This window comes from Equus asinus, chromosome 20, assembly GCF_041296235.1.
Source record: "Equus asinus isolate D_3611 breed Donkey chromosome 20, EquAss-T2T_v2, whole genome shotgun sequence".
In the NCBI taxonomy this organism is placed as follows: domain Eukaryota; kingdom Metazoa; phylum Chordata; class Mammalia; order Perissodactyla; family Equidae; genus Equus; species Equus asinus.
This window is the reverse complement of record NC_091809.1, coordinates 26,380,310-26,398,513: the sequence shown is the minus strand read 5'-3', so window position 1 is coordinate 26,398,513 and position 18,204 is coordinate 26,380,310. Positions and strand designations below refer to the sequence as shown.

At 57.8% G+C, this 18,204-nt stretch overlaps 2 protein-coding genes across 7 annotated transcripts; one reads left to right on the top strand and one right to left on the bottom strand.

The window, feature by feature from the left end:
• The first annotated feature begins 572 nt into the window (after window positions 1-572).
• SYCE2 (synaptonemal complex central element protein 2) lies at window positions 573-10,376 on the top strand. Of its 4 annotated transcripts, none has more exons than XM_070492178.1 (5): window positions 573-766; window positions 1,253-1,365; window positions 7,782-7,956; window positions 8,855-9,043; window positions 10,084-10,376. In XM_070492178.1, the coding sequence occupies exons 1-5, from the start codon at window positions 626-628 to the stop codon at window positions 10,129-10,131; spliced, it is 666 nt and encodes a 221-aa protein (XP_070348279.1). In that variant the 5' UTR covers window positions 573-625; the 3' UTR covers window positions 10,132-10,376. The 4 variants fall into 4 exon arrangements, with proteins under 4 accessions (XP_070348279.1, XP_044607825.2, XP_070348278.1 ...); XM_044751890.2 differs by having other exon boundaries at window positions 575-766; window positions 7,746-7,956; XM_070492177.1 differs by lacking the exon at window positions 573-766 and having other exon boundaries at window positions 821-1,365.
• GCDH (glutaryl-CoA dehydrogenase) lies at window positions 9,504-16,086 on the bottom strand. Of its 3 annotated transcripts, none has more exons than XM_044751880.2 (12): window positions 15,605-16,086; window positions 15,401-15,530; window positions 15,280-15,315; window positions 14,834-14,977; window positions 14,634-14,696; window positions 14,189-14,359; window positions 13,387-13,516; window positions 13,098-13,314; window positions 12,494-12,597; window positions 12,094-12,219; window positions 11,618-11,778; window positions 9,504-10,022 (listed from the first exon to the last, which is right to left on the bottom strand). In XM_044751880.2, exons 2-12 carry the CDS (start codon window positions 15,489-15,491, stop codon window positions 9,949-9,951), a joined length of 1,317 nt encoding a protein of 438 aa, XP_044607815.1. In that variant the 5' UTR covers window positions 15,492-15,530; window positions 15,605-16,086; the 3' UTR covers window positions 9,504-9,948. The 3 variants fall into 3 exon arrangements, with proteins under 3 accessions (XP_044607815.1, XP_044607816.1, XP_070348276.1); XM_044751881.2 differs by having other exon boundaries at window positions 15,629-15,782; XM_070492175.1 differs by having other exon boundaries at window positions 15,219-15,315; window positions 15,605-15,631.
• Window positions 16,087-18,204: the final 2,118 nt, after the last annotated feature.

Sequence of the window (18,204 nt, the reverse complement as noted above, 5' to 3'; positions counted from 1 at the left end):
CTACCTCCCAACCTGGCCTGGTTGCTCCTCAGACACACTGCGCTTGCTCGCTACCTCAGGGCCTTTGTACACCCCAAATCTTTTGCCCATTTTTAAACTGGGTTTGGTTGGCTGTTACTGAGTTGCAAGAGTTCTTAGTAGACGTCGGATACAAGTTGTTAGATATATATTTTGCAAATATTTTTACAACTCTAATGCTCCTCGTGTGGCAATTATTATTGTTACTCTTCAGGCATTATCGTTATTACTATAATTAAGGGATATGGACCCAACTCTCTAAGGGCCAGACCCCGCCGTGCTTTCAAGGACCTTCCAGCTTTGGAGCGCACAGGGTACTCAGATTGAAGGTGGTGACTGCATAGACCTCACTGAGGGCAACAGGTCGTAGTCAGGGAACAGAGACTTTTATCACAACGACTTCTGGGGGCAGAGCAGACGAACCGAAACGCAGAGAATGAGCGCAGCGACAGCTAGCCGCCCCCACCCACGTGGGACGGGGGAGTCGCACGCACGCGCCCACCCGCGAACAGAGACCGCCCCTCTTCCGGGACGGCGCCGACTGCGCGCGCAGCCCCTGCGGCGGCCAACCGCCGCTTAACGGCCGGCCCCGCCCCGCCGCGCGCGCATGTTTCCAGAGAGAGGCGGGGCCGGGGGGCGCGCCGCAGCACGTGCGCGGGGGCGGGGCGCGCCGCGGGCGGGGCGGGGCGGCGCGTGCGCAGAGGGCGCGAACGAGAAGGCGGGAAAAGACGAGATGGAGCGACAGGGAGTAGGCGGCGCTGGTTTTCTTCGCGCGGGCGGCGGTCGGGCGGACGGGCGGGGAACGGCCGGGATCTCGGGCTTCCCGGCTCACCCGCTTGTCCCCTGCCCCCGGGGCCTCCCCTCGCCCCGTTGGGCTCCGATTTCCTGACTGACCGTCGGGCCCTGACTGACAGCCGGCGGCGTGAAGGACGCGCTGATGGCGGGGCCCAAGGGACAGACCCCCGCGCCTGGCGCGTGGCGGGCCGCGGAAAGCGCGGCTCAGAGCCTGCGCCGCCCCGTGCCGTTCCTTCCTGGTCTCCTGCCCCTTCTTGCTCCAGGGCCTCGAGCCGTTAGCAGCACGGCCCGGGTCCCTGGCGCCCCTGCCCCCATCCTGGTCCCCGGCGCCCCGGTCCCCATCCCGGTCCCCGGCGCCCCGGCCCCCACCCTGGCCCCCGGCCCTAGCCCCCGGGGCGGCCCAGCCTCCGCGGCCTCTGAGGCGCTGGCTGTGCCGCAGGTGGACGCGCCGCCCGCCGAGGGCCCGGAGCGGGAGCCGCGGCCGAGCGTGGAGAGCCGGGAGCCGCCGCAGGCCGAGGAGGGCCGCGAGGAGGAGGCCGGCCGCGAGCCCAGGTGAGCGTCTCCCCGGAGCCCGCCGGCTCCGCGTCCCGGGGCATCTCGCGCGGCCGGGCGGCTCGGAGCGCGGGGACACGGCTGGAGCCGACGCTCTTGGGGGAGAGACAACCTGAACGGCGGCCCCGCGGGCGTCGGGGGCGCGACGTGCGCCGGGAAAACGGCGAGAGCGGCAGGTGGCCCCTGGGGGCGGAGGTCAGGGGAGCCGCGAGGACAGGGAGCACCGTGCCGGAGCAGCTCGAGCGGGAAGGAGCCGGTGGGACGGACGGGCGCCGGGGCTCTGGGTGAGCGGTGCCCCGGGAGGGTGGAGCGGGCGAGAAGGCTCCCCTGGGCCGCCGCCGCGCTGTCTGCCTGCCCCTGCAGAGCCCCTCACGGAGCGCGGGCCGGACTGCAGCGCTGAGAGCGCCTCTGGCTGCGTGCGGGAGTCGGGGCAGCAGGGGGCTGGGGCAGCAGGGAGGAGTCAGAGCTGCAGGGAGGAGTCGGATGAGCAGGGGGCCGGGGCAGCAGGGAGGAGTCGCAGCGGCGGGGAGGAGTGGGAGCAGCAGCGGGCTGGGGAAGCAGGGAGAAGTCTGAGCAGCAAGGAGGAGTGGCAGCAGCAGAGGGCTGGGGAAGCAGGGAGGAGTGGGAGCAGCGGGTAGGAGTGGGAGGAGCAGAGGGCTGGGGCAACAGGGAGGAGTGGGAGCAGCAGGTAGGAGTGGGAGGAGCAGAGGGCTGGGGCAGCAGCTGGCCTGGACCCCCTGCGTGCGGAGCGGCTCTGACGCTGGGTGGGTCTGTGGAGCCGGTGAGAGTCTGCATGGATGTGCGGAGCCACAACTGACAGAAACTGCTCGTGGATCAGATGTTGCAGAGAAAGAGCAGCGTTTGGAGTGACCCCCCAAAAGTTTCTGTCGTGCACATTTGCTTCTTCACCAACAGCTTATTGAGGGTCTGGCCAGGCTCTGTTTCAGACGCTGGGGACACTGCCGGGAGCAGAGCAGAAGTCCTGCCCCCTCGGAGCTGACTTTCACCCGTGATCTGCACTTAGGGTCCCTCCACGTCTTTCCATGGCGGATCGCTCATTTCTTTTTAGCGCTGAGTAATACTCCTTTGTCGGGATGGACCACAGTTTATTCATCGACCCACCTGCTGAGGCTTGTCTTGGTTGCTTCCCCGTTTTGGCAGTCATGAATAAAGCTGCATAAACATTCATGGCAGCTTTCCATGTGGGTGTCCGTTTTCAGCTCCTATAGGCAGATACCAAGGGGCACGACTGCTGGATGGTGTCTAAGAGTGCGTGTAGTCTTGTAAGAAACCACAGCTGGGGGCCAGCCCGGTGGCACAGTGGTTAAGTGTGCACGTTCTACTTTGGTAGCCGGGGGTTCGCCGGTTCGGATCCCGGGTGCGGACATGGCACCACTTGGCACGCCATGCTTCTTGCCCTGAGCCTCAGTCTTCAGGGTTCACCACGTTGTCACATGTCTCGACTTCGTTCCCCTGTGTGGCTGAGTAATATTCCGCAGTATAGCCCCACCACATGTTATTCATCTTTTCATCTGTCGATGGCCATGTGACTTGTTTCCGCTTTTTGGCCATTGTGAGTAATACTGCTGTGAACATCCACGTGCGAGTTTAGGTGTGGACGTACGTTTTCATTCCTCTTGTGGATACCTAGGAGGGGAATTGCCGAGTCAGACAGTGACATGTTCAGGTTGCTGCTTTGTGTCGGTGGGAGGGGGCATGAGTGGACGTGCGGAGATCAGGTGGGGGCTCCTGGGGGCGTGGCATCCATCAGGGCAGGTGGAGAGCCGCTCTGTGGGGTAGGGGCCAGTTAGTGCGGCATGAGGAGGCAGGCAAGCCGAGGACGACTCCTGGCCGGTGTGCTCACAAGACAGTGAGAGGGCCGGCGGGGCAGGCACTGTGATGGAGAGCGGGGCTACCCTGGCTGCTGGTCTGCTGTGGTGTGCTGCAGCTGGCTCCTGCCAGCGCACGAGAGCCAGTCGTATACCTCTCTTCCCAGCCGGCCAGTTAGCGGCTTCATGTTGGAAGCTTGAAATTGGCTTTTGTGGGAGTCTTTGGATCATGGAAATTGGCAAACACTGCAAATCAGGGCTTTTTTTCTCCCTCACAGAGAGCCAGTTGCTAAATGCTCACCAGCACACCACTGCTCCCTGCTTTCTGGCTTGGGGTGGTTTCCAGTAGGTGGTGGTTTCGCTGGCGGAGGTGAGGGCACAAGGTTCATTTTGCCCTTGTTGAGTTTGAAGTGGCCGGGGACATGCACATGAACGTGTCCAGGGTACAGTAGGACTTTCTGACCCAGGAGTCAGGGTGGAGCGAGGGGCTGGAGATGGCATTGTGGGAGTCACTGTTTGAGTGGCAGCTGTGGGGTGAATGAGCTCACCTCGGGACAGGGCCCTGAGGACTCCGGGCATAAAGCCAGCTTCCCCGACCTCCCACATTCCTCGGTTGTAAAGCAGGCCACCAGGAGGGATGGTTTCCAGGTGTGTGCCCTCAGTTGGAGACCAGAAAAAAGAAGGAAATGACTGAAGACGTTTGCTGGATAACATCTTCCTGCAAATAGCATCTTTAGACCCAGATCTAAGTGGTGAAGAGATACAGACAATCGCAAATCATTTAGAGACTTTAAGGAGTTCCACAAGAGCTTTGGGCCGAAAAACAGATGGATCAGAACCAGTGCAAGGGCCAGTTAATAGATCCAGTGGCAGACACTCAGCGACATGATTAAAATGTGAACACATTTCGGGAGAGAGAAGCAGAGGGTGAGGAAGGGGCTCGGCAGCTCCGGTTCCAGCCTCCCCCCTTCCTGCCTGTACTTCAGCCAGACATCGTTTTGCCCAAGCGCCAGGGATTCTGTTGTGTTCCTCCTCGAATATTTGGTTAGCTTGCCTCCCCTCCCGGGACTGCTGCCTGCGGTGGTCATAAGTGGCTGGCGGATTGTTTAACTTGTATATCCGTTAGAGGCTGTGGAGGGAGGGCCCACCGGCAGGTGGCTCTGGCTCGCATGCCTGCCAATCACAGCTTTACCTGGAGCGAACAGATGGTCTCTTCGCTTAGACCCATTTCCTCTGCCGCTCCTGGGCCCCCTGCCAGCCTGGGCCCTGCTCGGGAACACTGTCCTAATCCTCGCAGCCAAATTAGGGACTCCTCAGAAGCACAGACCGTAATAGATGAGTGCAGTGATGTGTTCACAGCCCCTACCCCGGCCCCCACTGCCTGACCCCTGAGCAGGCTGCGCACACCGGCCTGCTGTGTTGGACCGACTTCCATTCCCTGGCCTACATCCAGGGTTCGGCAACAGAAGCAGGCCCGGAACCGGGAAGCCAGCGGAGAGGACACTGTGTGTTTTGTTTGTTAAAGTTAATTGGTGAATGCAGGCCCAGGGAAGCCTGTAATTCATTAGCATCCTGATTAATATGCAGCTGCTGAGTATTAAGAAAAATGAAATGGAAAGGAATAAATCCCCAAAGGAGAGGTTGGAAAAATTCAAGAGGCTCTCTGCAGACATCTGAGGCGGGCCCTTGTCCCATGACGAAATTTGAATGAGCTGAATTCAAGTGATTTTTCACCATTTGCATAGCTGCCATGAAGCCCCGTTCCAGCCTCATCCCTCGAGCCTGGGAGAGGAGCGGCTTTGAACCCGTAGCAGCTCAAGCAGGTTGTGAGCAAGTACACAAAAGAAGCACCTGGTTATAGCACTGACTTTAATTTCATGCTGCTTCCACTGTCAACGAGGCAGCGGTGGGTACAAGGAGGCTGGCGAGCAGGAAGGTTACAGTGGGCTGCGGCAGCAGTTCACTGACTTAGGTGTTGGGAGAGCATCTGTGCCGCCTGTGGGATGGGTAGAAGGCAGTCCCCACCCTGAGTGTGCATGCCCTGCAGGGAGCCAACGGGTGTAAACCCTGGCAGCACTGCAATTAGTAAGCGAAGGTGTGGTGGGGGTGCCCTGGCCGAAGCTCTGAAGGTGGCCTCGTGAAGTGGGCAGAAAGGGAAAGTCATTTCAGCCAAAGGCTGATGGGCTTGGTGAAATCCTGGAAGGTTCCAAATTGCTGGGAGCGGAGGGTGGAAAGAGAAGGTGGAGGCCAGGGCCCTGGAAGGCCTTGTGTGCTGCTGGGAAATTCACTTGATCCTGCGGCTGGCGCGGGCTCTCGTGGGCTGTGGAGCAGGAGTGGGATGTCAGATTGTAGTTCTCAGGTCACTAGGGCCCAGGTGAGAAATGAGAGGCCTGAGGTCGCAAAGGGTTAGGTGGGGAGGTCAAGATCGATTTGAGAGAGGTTAAGATTTCATGAGAGGATATGGAGGGACAGGGAGAAGCCGGGCTCCAAGCTGACTGCTAAGTTTCTGGTTTGGGAACTGCGTGGCTTTTGGTGTCATTCACTGAGCAGAGAGGGAGGATGAGGTTGGATGGGGGAAGATGACCATGTTGGTGTGCAGATGCAGAGTTGAGATGCCTCTGGGACAGCCATGTGCAGAGGGCCCAGATACCGTTGGGTACGCCTTTGGGAGCTCAGGAGAGAGGCGTGGGCTGGGGATGATAAGTTTGGGGGTCGTGGAAGTGTGGCTGGTAATGAAAGGCCTGGCTAGCCACTCATTCATATATTCCACGCACCTCTTTTACTCTTCCCATGAGGGGCAGGTACTGGAGACAGCAAAACATCTTTTTACGAGAATGCTCAGGGAGTCTTTGGCTGGTCTGTCGTTTGCTGGCTGATAGGAGTCTTTGCTATAACACCTGTGTCAGTCAGAGGCATTGGACACAGCATCCTGCCTTGGAGGCAGATGAATTTTCGTGCTTTGTGTGAAGCCAGAGGAGGGAGGAATAGATGGGAGAGAAGGTGTCCTTCATTCATTCAACAAACAGTGGAGGGCTTGCTATGTGCTAGGTGCTGGGAATGTGGAGATAAATGGGACACAGCCCCCTGGGGAGATAGGGATGTGAACAGTGACAAGCACATCGGTGGCTTCTCAGAGGAGGCAGTGGCCTGGGCTGGCTCTCACAGGTCGAGTGACAGAGCAAGCAGAAAGGCCCCGAGGGAAGAGCTGGTCAGGAATACACTGAGGGCTCCCGAGAACTCTGTGCAGATGAAAGCTCCAGCCCCCAGGCCCTGGAGCGTGGAGGTTCTGTGCTTGCATCCCAAGCTGGAGGAAGAGCTCAGGCAGTCGGGAGAAAGCCAAGAAAAATAATTTTATGGACAAAGCATCCAAAAGCAAGATAGAATTTTCTAAGTAATCAGTGCCTGGCTTGCAGTCACGGCAGACTTTACTGTTGTGTGTGCGCTGGTGTGCTCAGGAACCACTGCATTGACACCTCTGAGTCTCAGCCGTTCAGAGCTGGAAGGACCTCAGAGGATGAGGATGAAACTGAGGACGCAGGGGGAAACAGGACACGGGCTGGGAGTCAGGCCAGCTGGGTGCCACCCCCAGCTCTGCCACAGACTGGCCGGGGATCCTAGCACAGTGTCTAGCAGCTGGGAAGTGCTTACAGATCAGACAGCACAGAGAAACAGCCAAAAAATAAAATAAAATAAAGCTTACCTTAAACATTCCATCTTAAAATAAAACACAAGTGGGTCTGCTGATCAGATTGCAACTTCTTTTTGGCATAAACCTCATTCATAATGCATTACCCACAATTTCCAGTTTTGTGTTTTTAGAGCAGAGCAAAAACTTATAGCCTGACAAGGCGATCTGTGTGCAGAATCCTAGATTTTCACCATCTTTGCCTAAATCTATAGTTGTCTCCCCCATACCAGATTTAATAGTTATGTCTTATTAGACTTACCTTTATTCATTCAATTTTGCTTTATTAGCCAGCTGTCATTTCTTTGCCATTTCACTGGCTAACCTGATATTTAATTCAATTACATGATTATAGTCACACATATAGTGTAGGACAAATGTAACTTTTGTGTGTTTAAAATTTTTTTTTTAACATAGCTAACTCTTGACAGGCCACCTCACCTGGTGGAGCAGAGGCATGCAGCTACACTGGCCCTAGGTGGTCTGCGCGCTGCGGGCACCACCCAGCAGGGACAGAGAGCGAAGGAAAGGGATGCAGCAGGCTGGTGACAGGAAGGTCCACCTCAGAAGCATCTATATGTTTATAAATGGTGTCATTGACACTGTCTCAAAGCAGCACATTGGTGTAATAAAACGGCTGTGGGTTCTGGAGTTGGGCAGGTCTCCTTGTGGAACTGTGGGCACATTTTGTGTGTGCCTCTGGGTCTGTTTTCTCAGTTATAAAATGGGGGTGCCAGCACTGCCCCTCAGGGTGGGGTGTGAATGAACTAACTGAGTATCGCCTCGGTTGTGCCCCCAGCAGACAGCTGGTTCAGGGCAGCGCTCTCGGGGTGTCTGGCGCTGACCTCACTTTCCTGTACTTTCAGAAGTCAGGTCTCTAGCCCCTCTGTCGCCACCTCCAGTGCCAACCGCCCACTGCTGATGCTGGAAGGGAAGTCAGGACCCTACTTTTCCTCTCTGGACTCGAGCATTGACATCCTGAAGAAGAGGGCCCAGGAGCTGATTGAAAACATCAACGAGAGCAGGCAGAAGGACCATGCACTCATGACCAACTTTAGGGACAGCCTCAAGATCAAGGTGACAGATCCCCCCCAACACTGTGAAGCCCCAGCAGGGGAGGGGGTGTCCTTATGTAAAAGGTGAAAGGGGAGGGAATGAACCCCTGCTGAGTATCTGTTAGGTTCCCCGATGCTAAGCGACTTGCGTACAGGACCTCATTTTCCCCTTACAACGATCCTGCAGAGACTGGACCCATTTTATAGATGGGAAAAGTAAGGTTCGGAAGTAATTGCCCGACTGAGAGCCAGGATGAGGAGCCAAGGTCCATCTGCACCGCAGCCCAGCCCTCTTATTTCACGCCAGGGCCAATGGCTGTGGAGCAGGGGTGGAGGCAAAGCCAGTGTTATCACACCCACTTCTCCCCTGGATGTCGAATGGTCTGTGATGGGAAAGTAGGCTCCTCGACATGGCTGGGGCTTCTGTCTAACAAAGTCTGATGTCATGTTCAGGCCCCACATTAACGATTGTCCCCGATGCTTCAGAAGGCATAATGGACCCTGTGAGTGGGACAGCTGGATTCCACACGTCATTTCAATGACAGACTGACTTCTCCCTCTCCCCGGCCCTACCAGTACACACCCTGGTACAGCATAGAAATAGAGAAAAGCGTAACATTAGCAGAAAATATATAAAAACATTCCTACCATCCCACCACCAGAGGCCACTTTGTTGCATGTTTTCTTCTAGTCTCTGGTGTGTACCTTCTTCCTAATCTGGTTAAGCTTATACTATATACATAATTTTGCATCTTGCTTTAAAAAAAAATTAACATAGAGGCAATTACACCTCCAGTCACTAGAGCTGTTTTTACCAGTTTTATAAGACAAATTACAGAAATCTTAGAGAGCCACTTAGAACAAAGGCGTTGTGAGGTCTCTTGTTTGATTTCCCAAGAACATGTCTTATTCTTGAAAAGGTTTCGGACCTGACCGAGAAGCTGGAGGAGAGGATGTATCAGATTTATAATCACCACAACAAGCTCATTCAGGACAAGCTCCAAGAGTTCACCCAGAAAATGGCAAAGATCAGCCATTTGGAAACAGAGCTCAAACAAGTGTGCCACAGCGTGGAGACTGTGTATAAAGACCTGTGCGTGCAGCCGGAGGTATGACCACACTCGAGGGGCGCACCGGAGGAGGGAGGGTTGGACCGGCTAAGAGGGAAGGAAGGCGACAGAAACCAAGGACGCTGGCACCGGCGCCCCGCCCTGAACCCCACACCGCCACAATCACCGCAGAGGCCTCGGCGTGCTCGCCATCTCGCTTGTGGCCCCTGTAACGTGGTGTGTCTGAGCTGAAAAGCCGGCTTGCTATTTCCCACAGCTGTGTGGTCAGCTCTGTGGTGACAGAAAGGACAAAGTCCCCTCTGCCCACAGCCCTGAGCCCCGGGCTGTGCCTCACCTGGGTATAGTTATTACAGCAGAGCCCAGGACTCAGATGTGGGCCAGTCTCTGGGAGCGGGGGGAGATCCCGGCCACATCCCAGCGCCTCGCAGCCCCCACACGCGTTCATTTTTCCTGTGACTGGAACAACTTCTCGGTGGTTACAAGTAAATGAGGCCAGCGCTGCGGGGCAGACACACAGACCCTTTATTACTCTCTCTCCCCCTCGTTGTGCTCCAACATCCGGCATAAGGCACTCACCCCCAGATGGGGGGTCAAGGGGGTGCACAGGGAACTCCTGGTGGGTGGGGGGAGTTTGCTGGGTCAGACACCAGGTGGGTCTCACAGTTGGTCCGTGTCCTGCCTTCCCTCTCCCTGCCCCCTCATCACGAGAAGCTCCTGCGCCAAGGTGAGTGGAGTCCGTTCCCATCCGCGGGTAAAAGCGGATTGAGAAGCTCGGTACAGAGTCCCATCTTCTTTCTAAGGAGCACACTTGAATGATTCAAAAGGGGAGTTTGGATATTTGAGAATCAGCGTCTCTCGCTTCCCACCATACACACTGGCTCCCCCTGCCGCCTCCCTTAAGGCACAGAGCATGGTATCTCCCAGGAAGGCCGGGCGCCGTGGGCTCACTTGCTGGCAGTGAACGCCTGGATGCCTGTGATGGCCCTTCCGAGGATGAGAGCATGAATGTCATGAGTGCCTGCACGGAAGAAAGGCAGAGTCGGCGTGGAGTTCTAAGTTCCGTCTCATGTTCCCTGCAGGCTGCTGCTTCGGAGGAAGAACAGACCCACAAAGATGGCGAATGCTGACAGTGGCTGGCAGTCGCCTCTGAGTGACAGCCACCAAGAGAAGGCTCTGAGGCCACCGTTCGGGCCAGGCTGAGAATATTGTTTTTCAGAGTTCTGTAATGCATCTTGGCCCAAAAAAACCCAATGCTCCTTGTGCCAGACCCAAAACTACAGCGAGTCCAGCCTCCACCATGAGCCCAGTTTCAGGCCTCCCACAGATTCCCCCACCCCAACCCCGCACAGTTCATTAAACGTTTGACTTTCAACCAGCCATGCTTCCTTCCCAGGGAGGCGGAGAGCTGATGAGCGGGAAACACGTCAGGCCCTTGCTCACCCACGGGGGCGGGGGCGGGGGGCGGGAAAGCAAACAGTGACAATCGCTCTGCCCAGCTGATGGCCCGGGCCCGAAGCTGCCAGCACACCCCACATCCCCCGCCTGTGCATCTGGGGAACACTTTACAGCCCTCAGTGCTCTTGTTTGCTCCTCCTCAGCTTCAGGGCTGGAAGGCAGAGATTACAGCCTCCCTTTTATGGAGCAAAGTAACTGGGGGGCTGGCCCGGTGGCTAAGGTCACACACTCTGCTTCAACAGCCCAGGGTTCGCAGGTTCCAATCCCAGGCGTGGACCTACACACCACTCATCCGCCATGCCGTGGCAGCACCCCACATACAAAATAGAGGGAGATTGGCACAGATGTTAGCCCAGCACCAATCTTCCTCACAAGACAAAAAACAAAAACCTGTCTACTTCCTAAAATGCAAATCTGACCCCATCACTCCCCTGTGTAAAACTATCTGAAGGCCCCCTCTGCTTGTCCTCAGGGTCATTCCCACACCTGTAGGAACCCCCACCCTCACCCCTTTCTCTTGCTGTTTCTGGAATGTTCCATCCAGAATAGCACACAGAAGTTATTTCACTGTCTCTACCCAGGGAGCTCCTACATCTCCCTCAAGCCCTAATGTGGTCCCATTTCCTTCCTAAGAGATGGAGCGCCTGCCTCCTCTTGCATCCCCCTCTATTTCTGCCTGGCTCCCACTGAATTGTACATTTTTTCTTTTTAGTTATCTTTTTCCACGTCTGTCCGCCCATGAGGCAAGGGGTTCTGGGCCCCATCAAATCATAACCAGGTGGCAGGTATAGACACCACAGCCTGCAAATGATTCACTTTTTTCTCCTAACGTAAGCTGGAGTGGTGACTGCTGTGTGAGCTGCATCTGCCAGCTTGCTGGGCACCATGCCCCACTCTGGGCATGCCCAAGGAGGCCATAAGCAGGCTGGGGGACACCCCTCCTCCCGAGCATCATGGGGAAGAGGGCCAAGAGCATTTCACTTCCTCATCCCAGTGGGAACCGCTCCAGATGAGGGACATGGGGGGACTTACCCCATGTCACACGGCCAGTTGGTGACAGCTGGGAGTAGAACTTGGCCTGTTCCCCACCCCCCTCACTGCCCCTCTTCCCCAGACAGTGAGGCTGCTGTGACCCCCACCCCAGAGATCCGGCCCCACCTTCATAGGTGTTCACGGCCTCCAGGTTCATGGCGTGCCGGATCACGTGATACTCGTCAGAAATGCCATTCCCCCCTAGCATGTCTCGGGCCTGCCGCGCGATGTCCAGGGCCTTCCCACAGTTATTCCTCTTCAGCAGGGAGATCATTTCTGGCGTGGCCCTGGGAGCGGCACAGACGTGTAACAAGTGTTGGGTTACAAAGAACTGACCCCACTCTAGGCTCCCAGCATCCCTGCGCCCTGGCAAAGCCAGCCAGGGAGAGGGTTCCCCGCATCACAGTCACAGCAGCAGACACTGTGCTTCCAGTGTGGGACAAGGGATGGGCCCGGGCCCATCAACGCCAGAAGGGATGGCTCCCTGGGGGCCACCAGGCAGGAAGGACCTCTCTCCCCAGGGCCAGCTGCCACCACGCCCAGGAGGGGCACAGGGTCCTCCTGCCACACGCAGCTGCCCCGCCCCCACACACAGCCCCTACTTGTCCTGATCCTTCAAGCGGCCGAGCTGCAGGCAGGCGTGAAGGCCCAGCGTGATCTCAGTGAGCATGTCCGCCAGCTTCTTCTGAATCAGCTGGTTCCTGGCCAATGGGACGCCAAACTGGATTCTGGGCAGGCAAGGTCAGGGTAAGTGTGGGAGTGTGGGGAAAGCAGGCCCCAGTCCTGGCCCAGGAAGGCTTCCAAGCTGCCTCAGCGCCCCTGGCCCCCCAAAATGGCCTGGCCTGGCCTGGGCTTGGCCCCCTCCCTGCTTAGAAGCACTTCCTCAGCCATTTCACAGAGGGGAATTTCAGTCTGGCAGGCGGGGGTGGGGAGTCCCCGGTGGGATAATGGATGCAACCTGAGGCCCCACCCCCAGGAGACCTCAGGGCAGCCCCCACACACCTGTCCAGGGTGTACTGCCGAGCCGTGTGCAGACAGAACTCGGCGGCTCCAAGCACGCCCCAGGTGATACCGTAGCGGGCGTTGTTGAGGCAGCCGAAGGGACCCTGTGGAGTTGACAGGGGCCTCGGCCCCCAGGAGGAGCTGAGAGGCCCCGTGCAGAACCAGCTCTAAAGTAGGGGCAAGCCCCCTCCCCAGGCACCCAGACACAAGTCAGCCTAAACAGGGCTCAGGGCGGCCCTGGCACCAAGGCTCCTGCACAGCAGGTCTCGCTCAGTGCCTGCTCCCTCTTGGTTTGCACACAGCGCTACCCGGGCTGGGGGCCGGCATGTAGGGGCCGATGTAGGGAGACAGGAAGATGCACCTGCCCAAAGGACTAAGCTGGGTGACGCCCAGCTGTGTCCTGGGCAGAGCCAGCACGAGTGAGGTGGTCACCAAATGGGGCAGTTTCTGCACATCCGTGAGCCAGGCAGAGCCTCCGAATCACCGCTGTGTGGGCTCCACAAGCACAGGGACCACGTCTGCCTGGTTCCCGGCACGAGGCCTGCCCAAGAAAGGCAAAGCAGCGGGTGACCTGATACCAGTTCCCAAGGTGGCCGCTGCTCACCGCCAGCCCGGACGCGTTGGGCAACACGTTCTCCTCCGGCACCTCCACGTCGTCCATGACGATTAGGCCCGTGGCCGAGGCCCGGAGGGAGAACTTGCCCTCGATCTTGGGAGCCGACAGGCCCCGCATCCCCTTCTCCAGCAGGAAGCCCCGAATGCGGCCGTCTTCGCACCGAGCCCACACCACAAACAGGTCGGCCACAGGTGAGTTGGTGATCCTGGAGGTGGGACAGGCAGTGAGGGGTCTGGCCCCCGCCCCTGGCCACCCGCCTGAGGTGTCAGGCCCTCACCAGGTCTTGGTTCCATTGAGGGTGTAGCTCCTGCCTGAGGGGTTGTGGCGGGCTCTGGTCTCCAGGCTGCCAGGGTCGCTGCCGTGGTTGGGTTCTGTGAGCCCGAAGCAGCCCAGGAGCTCCCCCTTGGCTGCAAGCACGAGACAGGGTCATGGCTGTTTGTCCCCCATTCCTCCCCCAACTGAACACTGTCAGCCTCTCCACCGAGCCAGGCCAAGCAGATCCGGCCCTGCCTTCACGGCACTCTCAGGTGGTGAGGGGACAGGTCTTCCCCAGGCCATAGTCACAATGCCCTGATGAGGAGGGGCCCCGCAAGAGGCAGGAAGGAGTCAACCAAGCTGTCTTTAAGGGCAGTGAAAGGGCAGAAGGAGGTTTAGAGAAGAGCAGTGGATGTGCAAAGGCCCAGCAGTACATTTGGAGAATTCCAAGTAGCTGAGTCTGGCTGGAGAGGAGCAGTCAAGAGAGTGGCCAGAGATGAGGTGGGAAGGTCAGCAGAGCCTGCTCATGCGCGGCCTCATGGACCCAGGCAGGAAGCGAAGACTTTGAACTTTGGGTGGGGCTGAGGGAGCAGAGAGAGCAAATCAAGAGGCAGACGGTGGTGCTCAGACAGGGGCAGAGTCAAGAGAGACCTAGGAAGGGACGGGCAGGGTCAGATGTGGGGTGAAGCTCAGGGTCTGGCAGGAGGTCTGAAGGGCCACTGGTGCTATCCTTGAGATGGGGACAGAAGACAGGCTCGGGAGAGCCCCACCCTAGACTGCTGGGACTGTCTTCCTTCGAGCAGGCCCCACAGGCAGCCGCTCACCCAGCCGGGGCAGGTACTTCTGCTGCTGCTCCTCGCTGCCGTAGGCGTAGATAGGGTGCATGACGAGGGAGGACTGGACACTCATCGCCGACCTGTAGCCACTATCCACCCGTTCCAGCTCTCGGGCCAGCAGCCCATAGGCGACCGAGGAGACTCCAGCACAGCCATGCCCTGGTGGGGGGAGGGGAGATGGGGCAATGGGGGCCAAAGCTCTGTCCTGCTGGGACCAGTGAGTCCTCAGGCTGGAGAGAGTGCTACATAGGGGCGCCCAACGAGGCACCAAGCTGGCCCTAGCTTGAGGGTTTATTCATTTCATCCCCACAGCCGCTTTCAGATGGAGGGGTAACAGCCTCACTTTACAGACTGGGAAACCGAGGCTCAGGGAAAGGTAGGGGCTTTCCAGGACACAGTGGGGGCTGCAGAGTATGCAGAGACTTGTCCCTACCTTTAATGGTGGGGCCCAGCACACCGAGCTCCCCCATCTCCAAGATGATCTCCCGGTGAAAAACTGCAAAGGGACAGATGCCCAAGTTCAGGCCCAGCTCTAGCCCACTGGATCCCCACCCCAGGGACAGAGGAGGCCAAAGGCCGGCTAATGCAGGCAGGGCTGGAGTGCAGGGTGGAGGGTGCGGCCCGCCTGGGCACCTTCGTTGCGATTGGCCAGCAGGATGCGGGGCATGAGGCGCTCCTGGCAGTAGGTGCGGAAGGTGTCCCTGATGGCGATCTCATCCGCTGTCAGCTGCTCCTCCAGCACCAGCGGGTCCCTCCAGTCAAACTCCGGACGCGAGGCTGGGGCAGGGGGCGGGGGTCGGGGCTCGACTCAGCGCTGCCCACTCGACCATCTTGCCCTCCTCTCCCGGAATCCTCAGCCCCACCCCTCCACCCCCATCTCGCTCCCAACAAATGTGGGCTGCAAACAGGACTGACGAGGCGACTTCCTCCGGGAAACTCACTGCTTCACCGCCTCTGAACCTGGCCACGGCCCTGCCTACCCGCCCGCGCAGCCCTCGGACTCCGGGACAGAACCCACCCGGGGCAGACAGACAGCTGGACAAGGACTGCGGACGCACAGCGCGACGAGGGGGCCTTACATTTGGCCGGTCGGCTCTGTGTCTTCCCGCCCTTCTCTGCAAACACAGGACGGGAAGGTCACCCGAGAACGTCTCAGCGCCTCCACCTGCTCCCGCCCCACCCGCCTGGCCCGGCACTGACCGGTCTGCGCCGCCGCCGAGCCCCAGGCGCGCAGGGCGCGCAGGCCGGGTCTGCGGCTCAGCAGCCGCACGGAGACGCCTCTCAGAGCCATGTGGGCAGCGGCCGGGCGCGCGGAGCAACTACCGCCGACCTGGAGGGGTGGGGGCGTCAGAGCGGAGCGGCTCCCACCCGCAGCCCGGCCAAGGCGCCCCCACCCCCGCTCACCGCGCAGCCCGCGGCGCCGCTGACCGTAGGCCTTTGACCTGGAGATGGGGTGGGCGGAGCGGAGACCGGATTGGGCTTCTCATTGGCTCGTCCTAGGACCGGCCCCCTCACGGCTCTGCCTGTTTAAAAGGGCCACGGCATCCGGGCCCGCGGGGACGGGCGCGCCCCGGCCGAGGCTGGGTTAGCCAGTTTAAGGAGCAGAACAGGAAAGGGCGGAAGGCGCGAGCGCCAATCCGATTGGCCAGCTGTAGTCCTGCCCTGATTGGCCCTAGGAGGGGGCTCGGCCCACTCTTGGTTGGTCAGTTTCGAGGGGCGAGTCCAGAGGGATTTTGGAGTTAAAGAAAGAAACTGAGGCTCGAGAAAAATGAGTCCCGGAACCCAGGAGGCCAGACCTCCAGGTCTCCTTTGACGGGGTGCTGCGTGTGAGGGGAGGAGGTGGCCTCTGGTGGGCGATCTCTGTCCAACCTGTCTGCTAGTCTGTCCCAGGAAGCGCCTGTAGCCACGTGTGATCGAGTGTGTGACTTGGTGTGATCCCGCGTGCTACGTGATTCTGTGCATCTCTGTGTGTGATCGTGCCTGACTGTGTATCTGTATGTGGGTGGGACTGACTGTGCCTGTGACGTTGTGGGCTGTTGACTGTGGGTGGTTGCGTGCCTGCGTAACTGTCTGCGACCGTGTAAGTGTGGCTGTGTCTTTGTGGTTTCTTGTCTGTGTAATTGCAGCGTGTAATGGTATTCTGTGTGATCGTGCGTCTGTGTGTTTGACTCTGTGCTTGATGGTTTTCCCTCTAGATGTGGCTGTTATCTTTGTGATAATATGACTGGATATTTCTGTGCACGTCTGTGTGATTGTGCGTATCTATATATGTCTGTGATTTGGTCTGTGTGCAATTGTGTGTGATTGTGTGCCTGAGTGTGACATGCGTATATGCCTGAGTGAGTGGCTGTGCTCACCTATGTTGCTTTTATGAGCGTTCGTGTGGTGTGCATTTGAATCTGGGTGCATCACGCTTGACCATCTCTGTATCTGGAAATCACACATCTACCATGACCCGCCCATTTCCCAGTTGGAGAAAGTAAGGCCGAGAAAGAAGGCCGGTTTTGCTTTAGGTCACAGCAGGCCAGGTGTAGAGCAGGGACCAGAACGAGATCCAGACCTCTTGATTCCCAGGACAGGCCCTTGCCTGCCCACCCGGGAACACCTCTCCCCACTCTGGGTGGCTGTGTGTGTAGCGTGCTCTGCCTCACACATCGTCTCTGAGTGTGATGGGAGTCACTGTGGGGTTGTGTCTGAATGTGATCACTAGCCTACACGTCCCCAAATACCTGGGACCTGGGTGTCCCTAGATGCTTCCACTTTCCGAGCCTCTCTTGACCTTATTATCCAAATAAAATGGTGTGAACCCTCCTCCTCACACAGTAGGGAGTCTGTCACCGCCCTGCAATGTCTGGGAGTCTGCATAGCTCTTGTTCTTCTGGACACCTCCCCTCCTGGAGCCACTGGCCCCTCTCTCTTTTGCCCCTTCCTTTCCCCAAAGCTCTCTCCCCTGCCCTGGAGCTGGTTGGAGTTCTCTGATGCTCAGGGAGTGTCGCAGGGTGAGGACAGCATACACACTAGGAAACCCAAATGGAGGCTCGGGCCTTGATGCCCTGGGAAGTCCATCATCCTCCTGGCTACAGGCTCCCAGGGGCCTTATCTCCCAGCCAAATGCCCTCTCTCTCTAGACCCTAATCCTCTTGCCTCACCTTTCAGAGCCAGACATGCCTGTTTCATGCCTCATCCTTAACCAGAAGATCTCTCCCTAAGACAGACTCTGCTCTCCTCTCTAGGAAACCTCTCTAACTCCCGCCATTTTGTTTTGTTGAAGGGAAATTCACATAACATAAAGTGAACCATTTAAAGTGAACCATTCAGGGGCTGGCCCTGTGGCTGAGTGGTTAAGTTCATGCGCTCTGCTTTGGTGGCCCAGGGTTTTGCCAGTTTGGATCCTGGGCACAGACGTGGCACGGCTCATCAGGCCACGCTGAGGCGGCATCTCACATGCCACAACCAGAAGGACCTACAGCTAGAATATACAATTATGTACTGGGTGGCTTTAGGGAGAAAAAGAAGAAGAAGAAAAGAAAGAGGAAGATTGGCAACAGATGTTAGCTCAGGTGCCAATTTTTAAATAAATAAAGAAACAAAGTGAACAATTCAGGGGCCAGCCCAGTGGTGTAGTGGTTAAGTTTGCGCGCTCTGCTTCAGCAGCCTGAGGGTTCGTGGGTTCGGATCCCAGGCATGGATCTATGTACTGCTCATCAAGCCATGCTGCGGCCGCATCCCACATACAAAATAGAGGAAGATTGGCACAGATGTTAGCTCAGCAACAGTCTTCCTCAGCAAAAAGTAAATAAATAAATAAACAATTCATGGCATTGACATTCACAATGCTGTGCAATCACAACCTCCCTCTAGTTCCAGAACATTTCCATTACCCTAAAAGGAGACCTTGTCCCCACGAGCAGTCACACACCATTCCCTCCTCCCCAGCCCCTGGCCACCATCAACCTTTGTGTCTGTGTGGATTCGCCTGTTCTGGGCATTTCACATAGATGGAA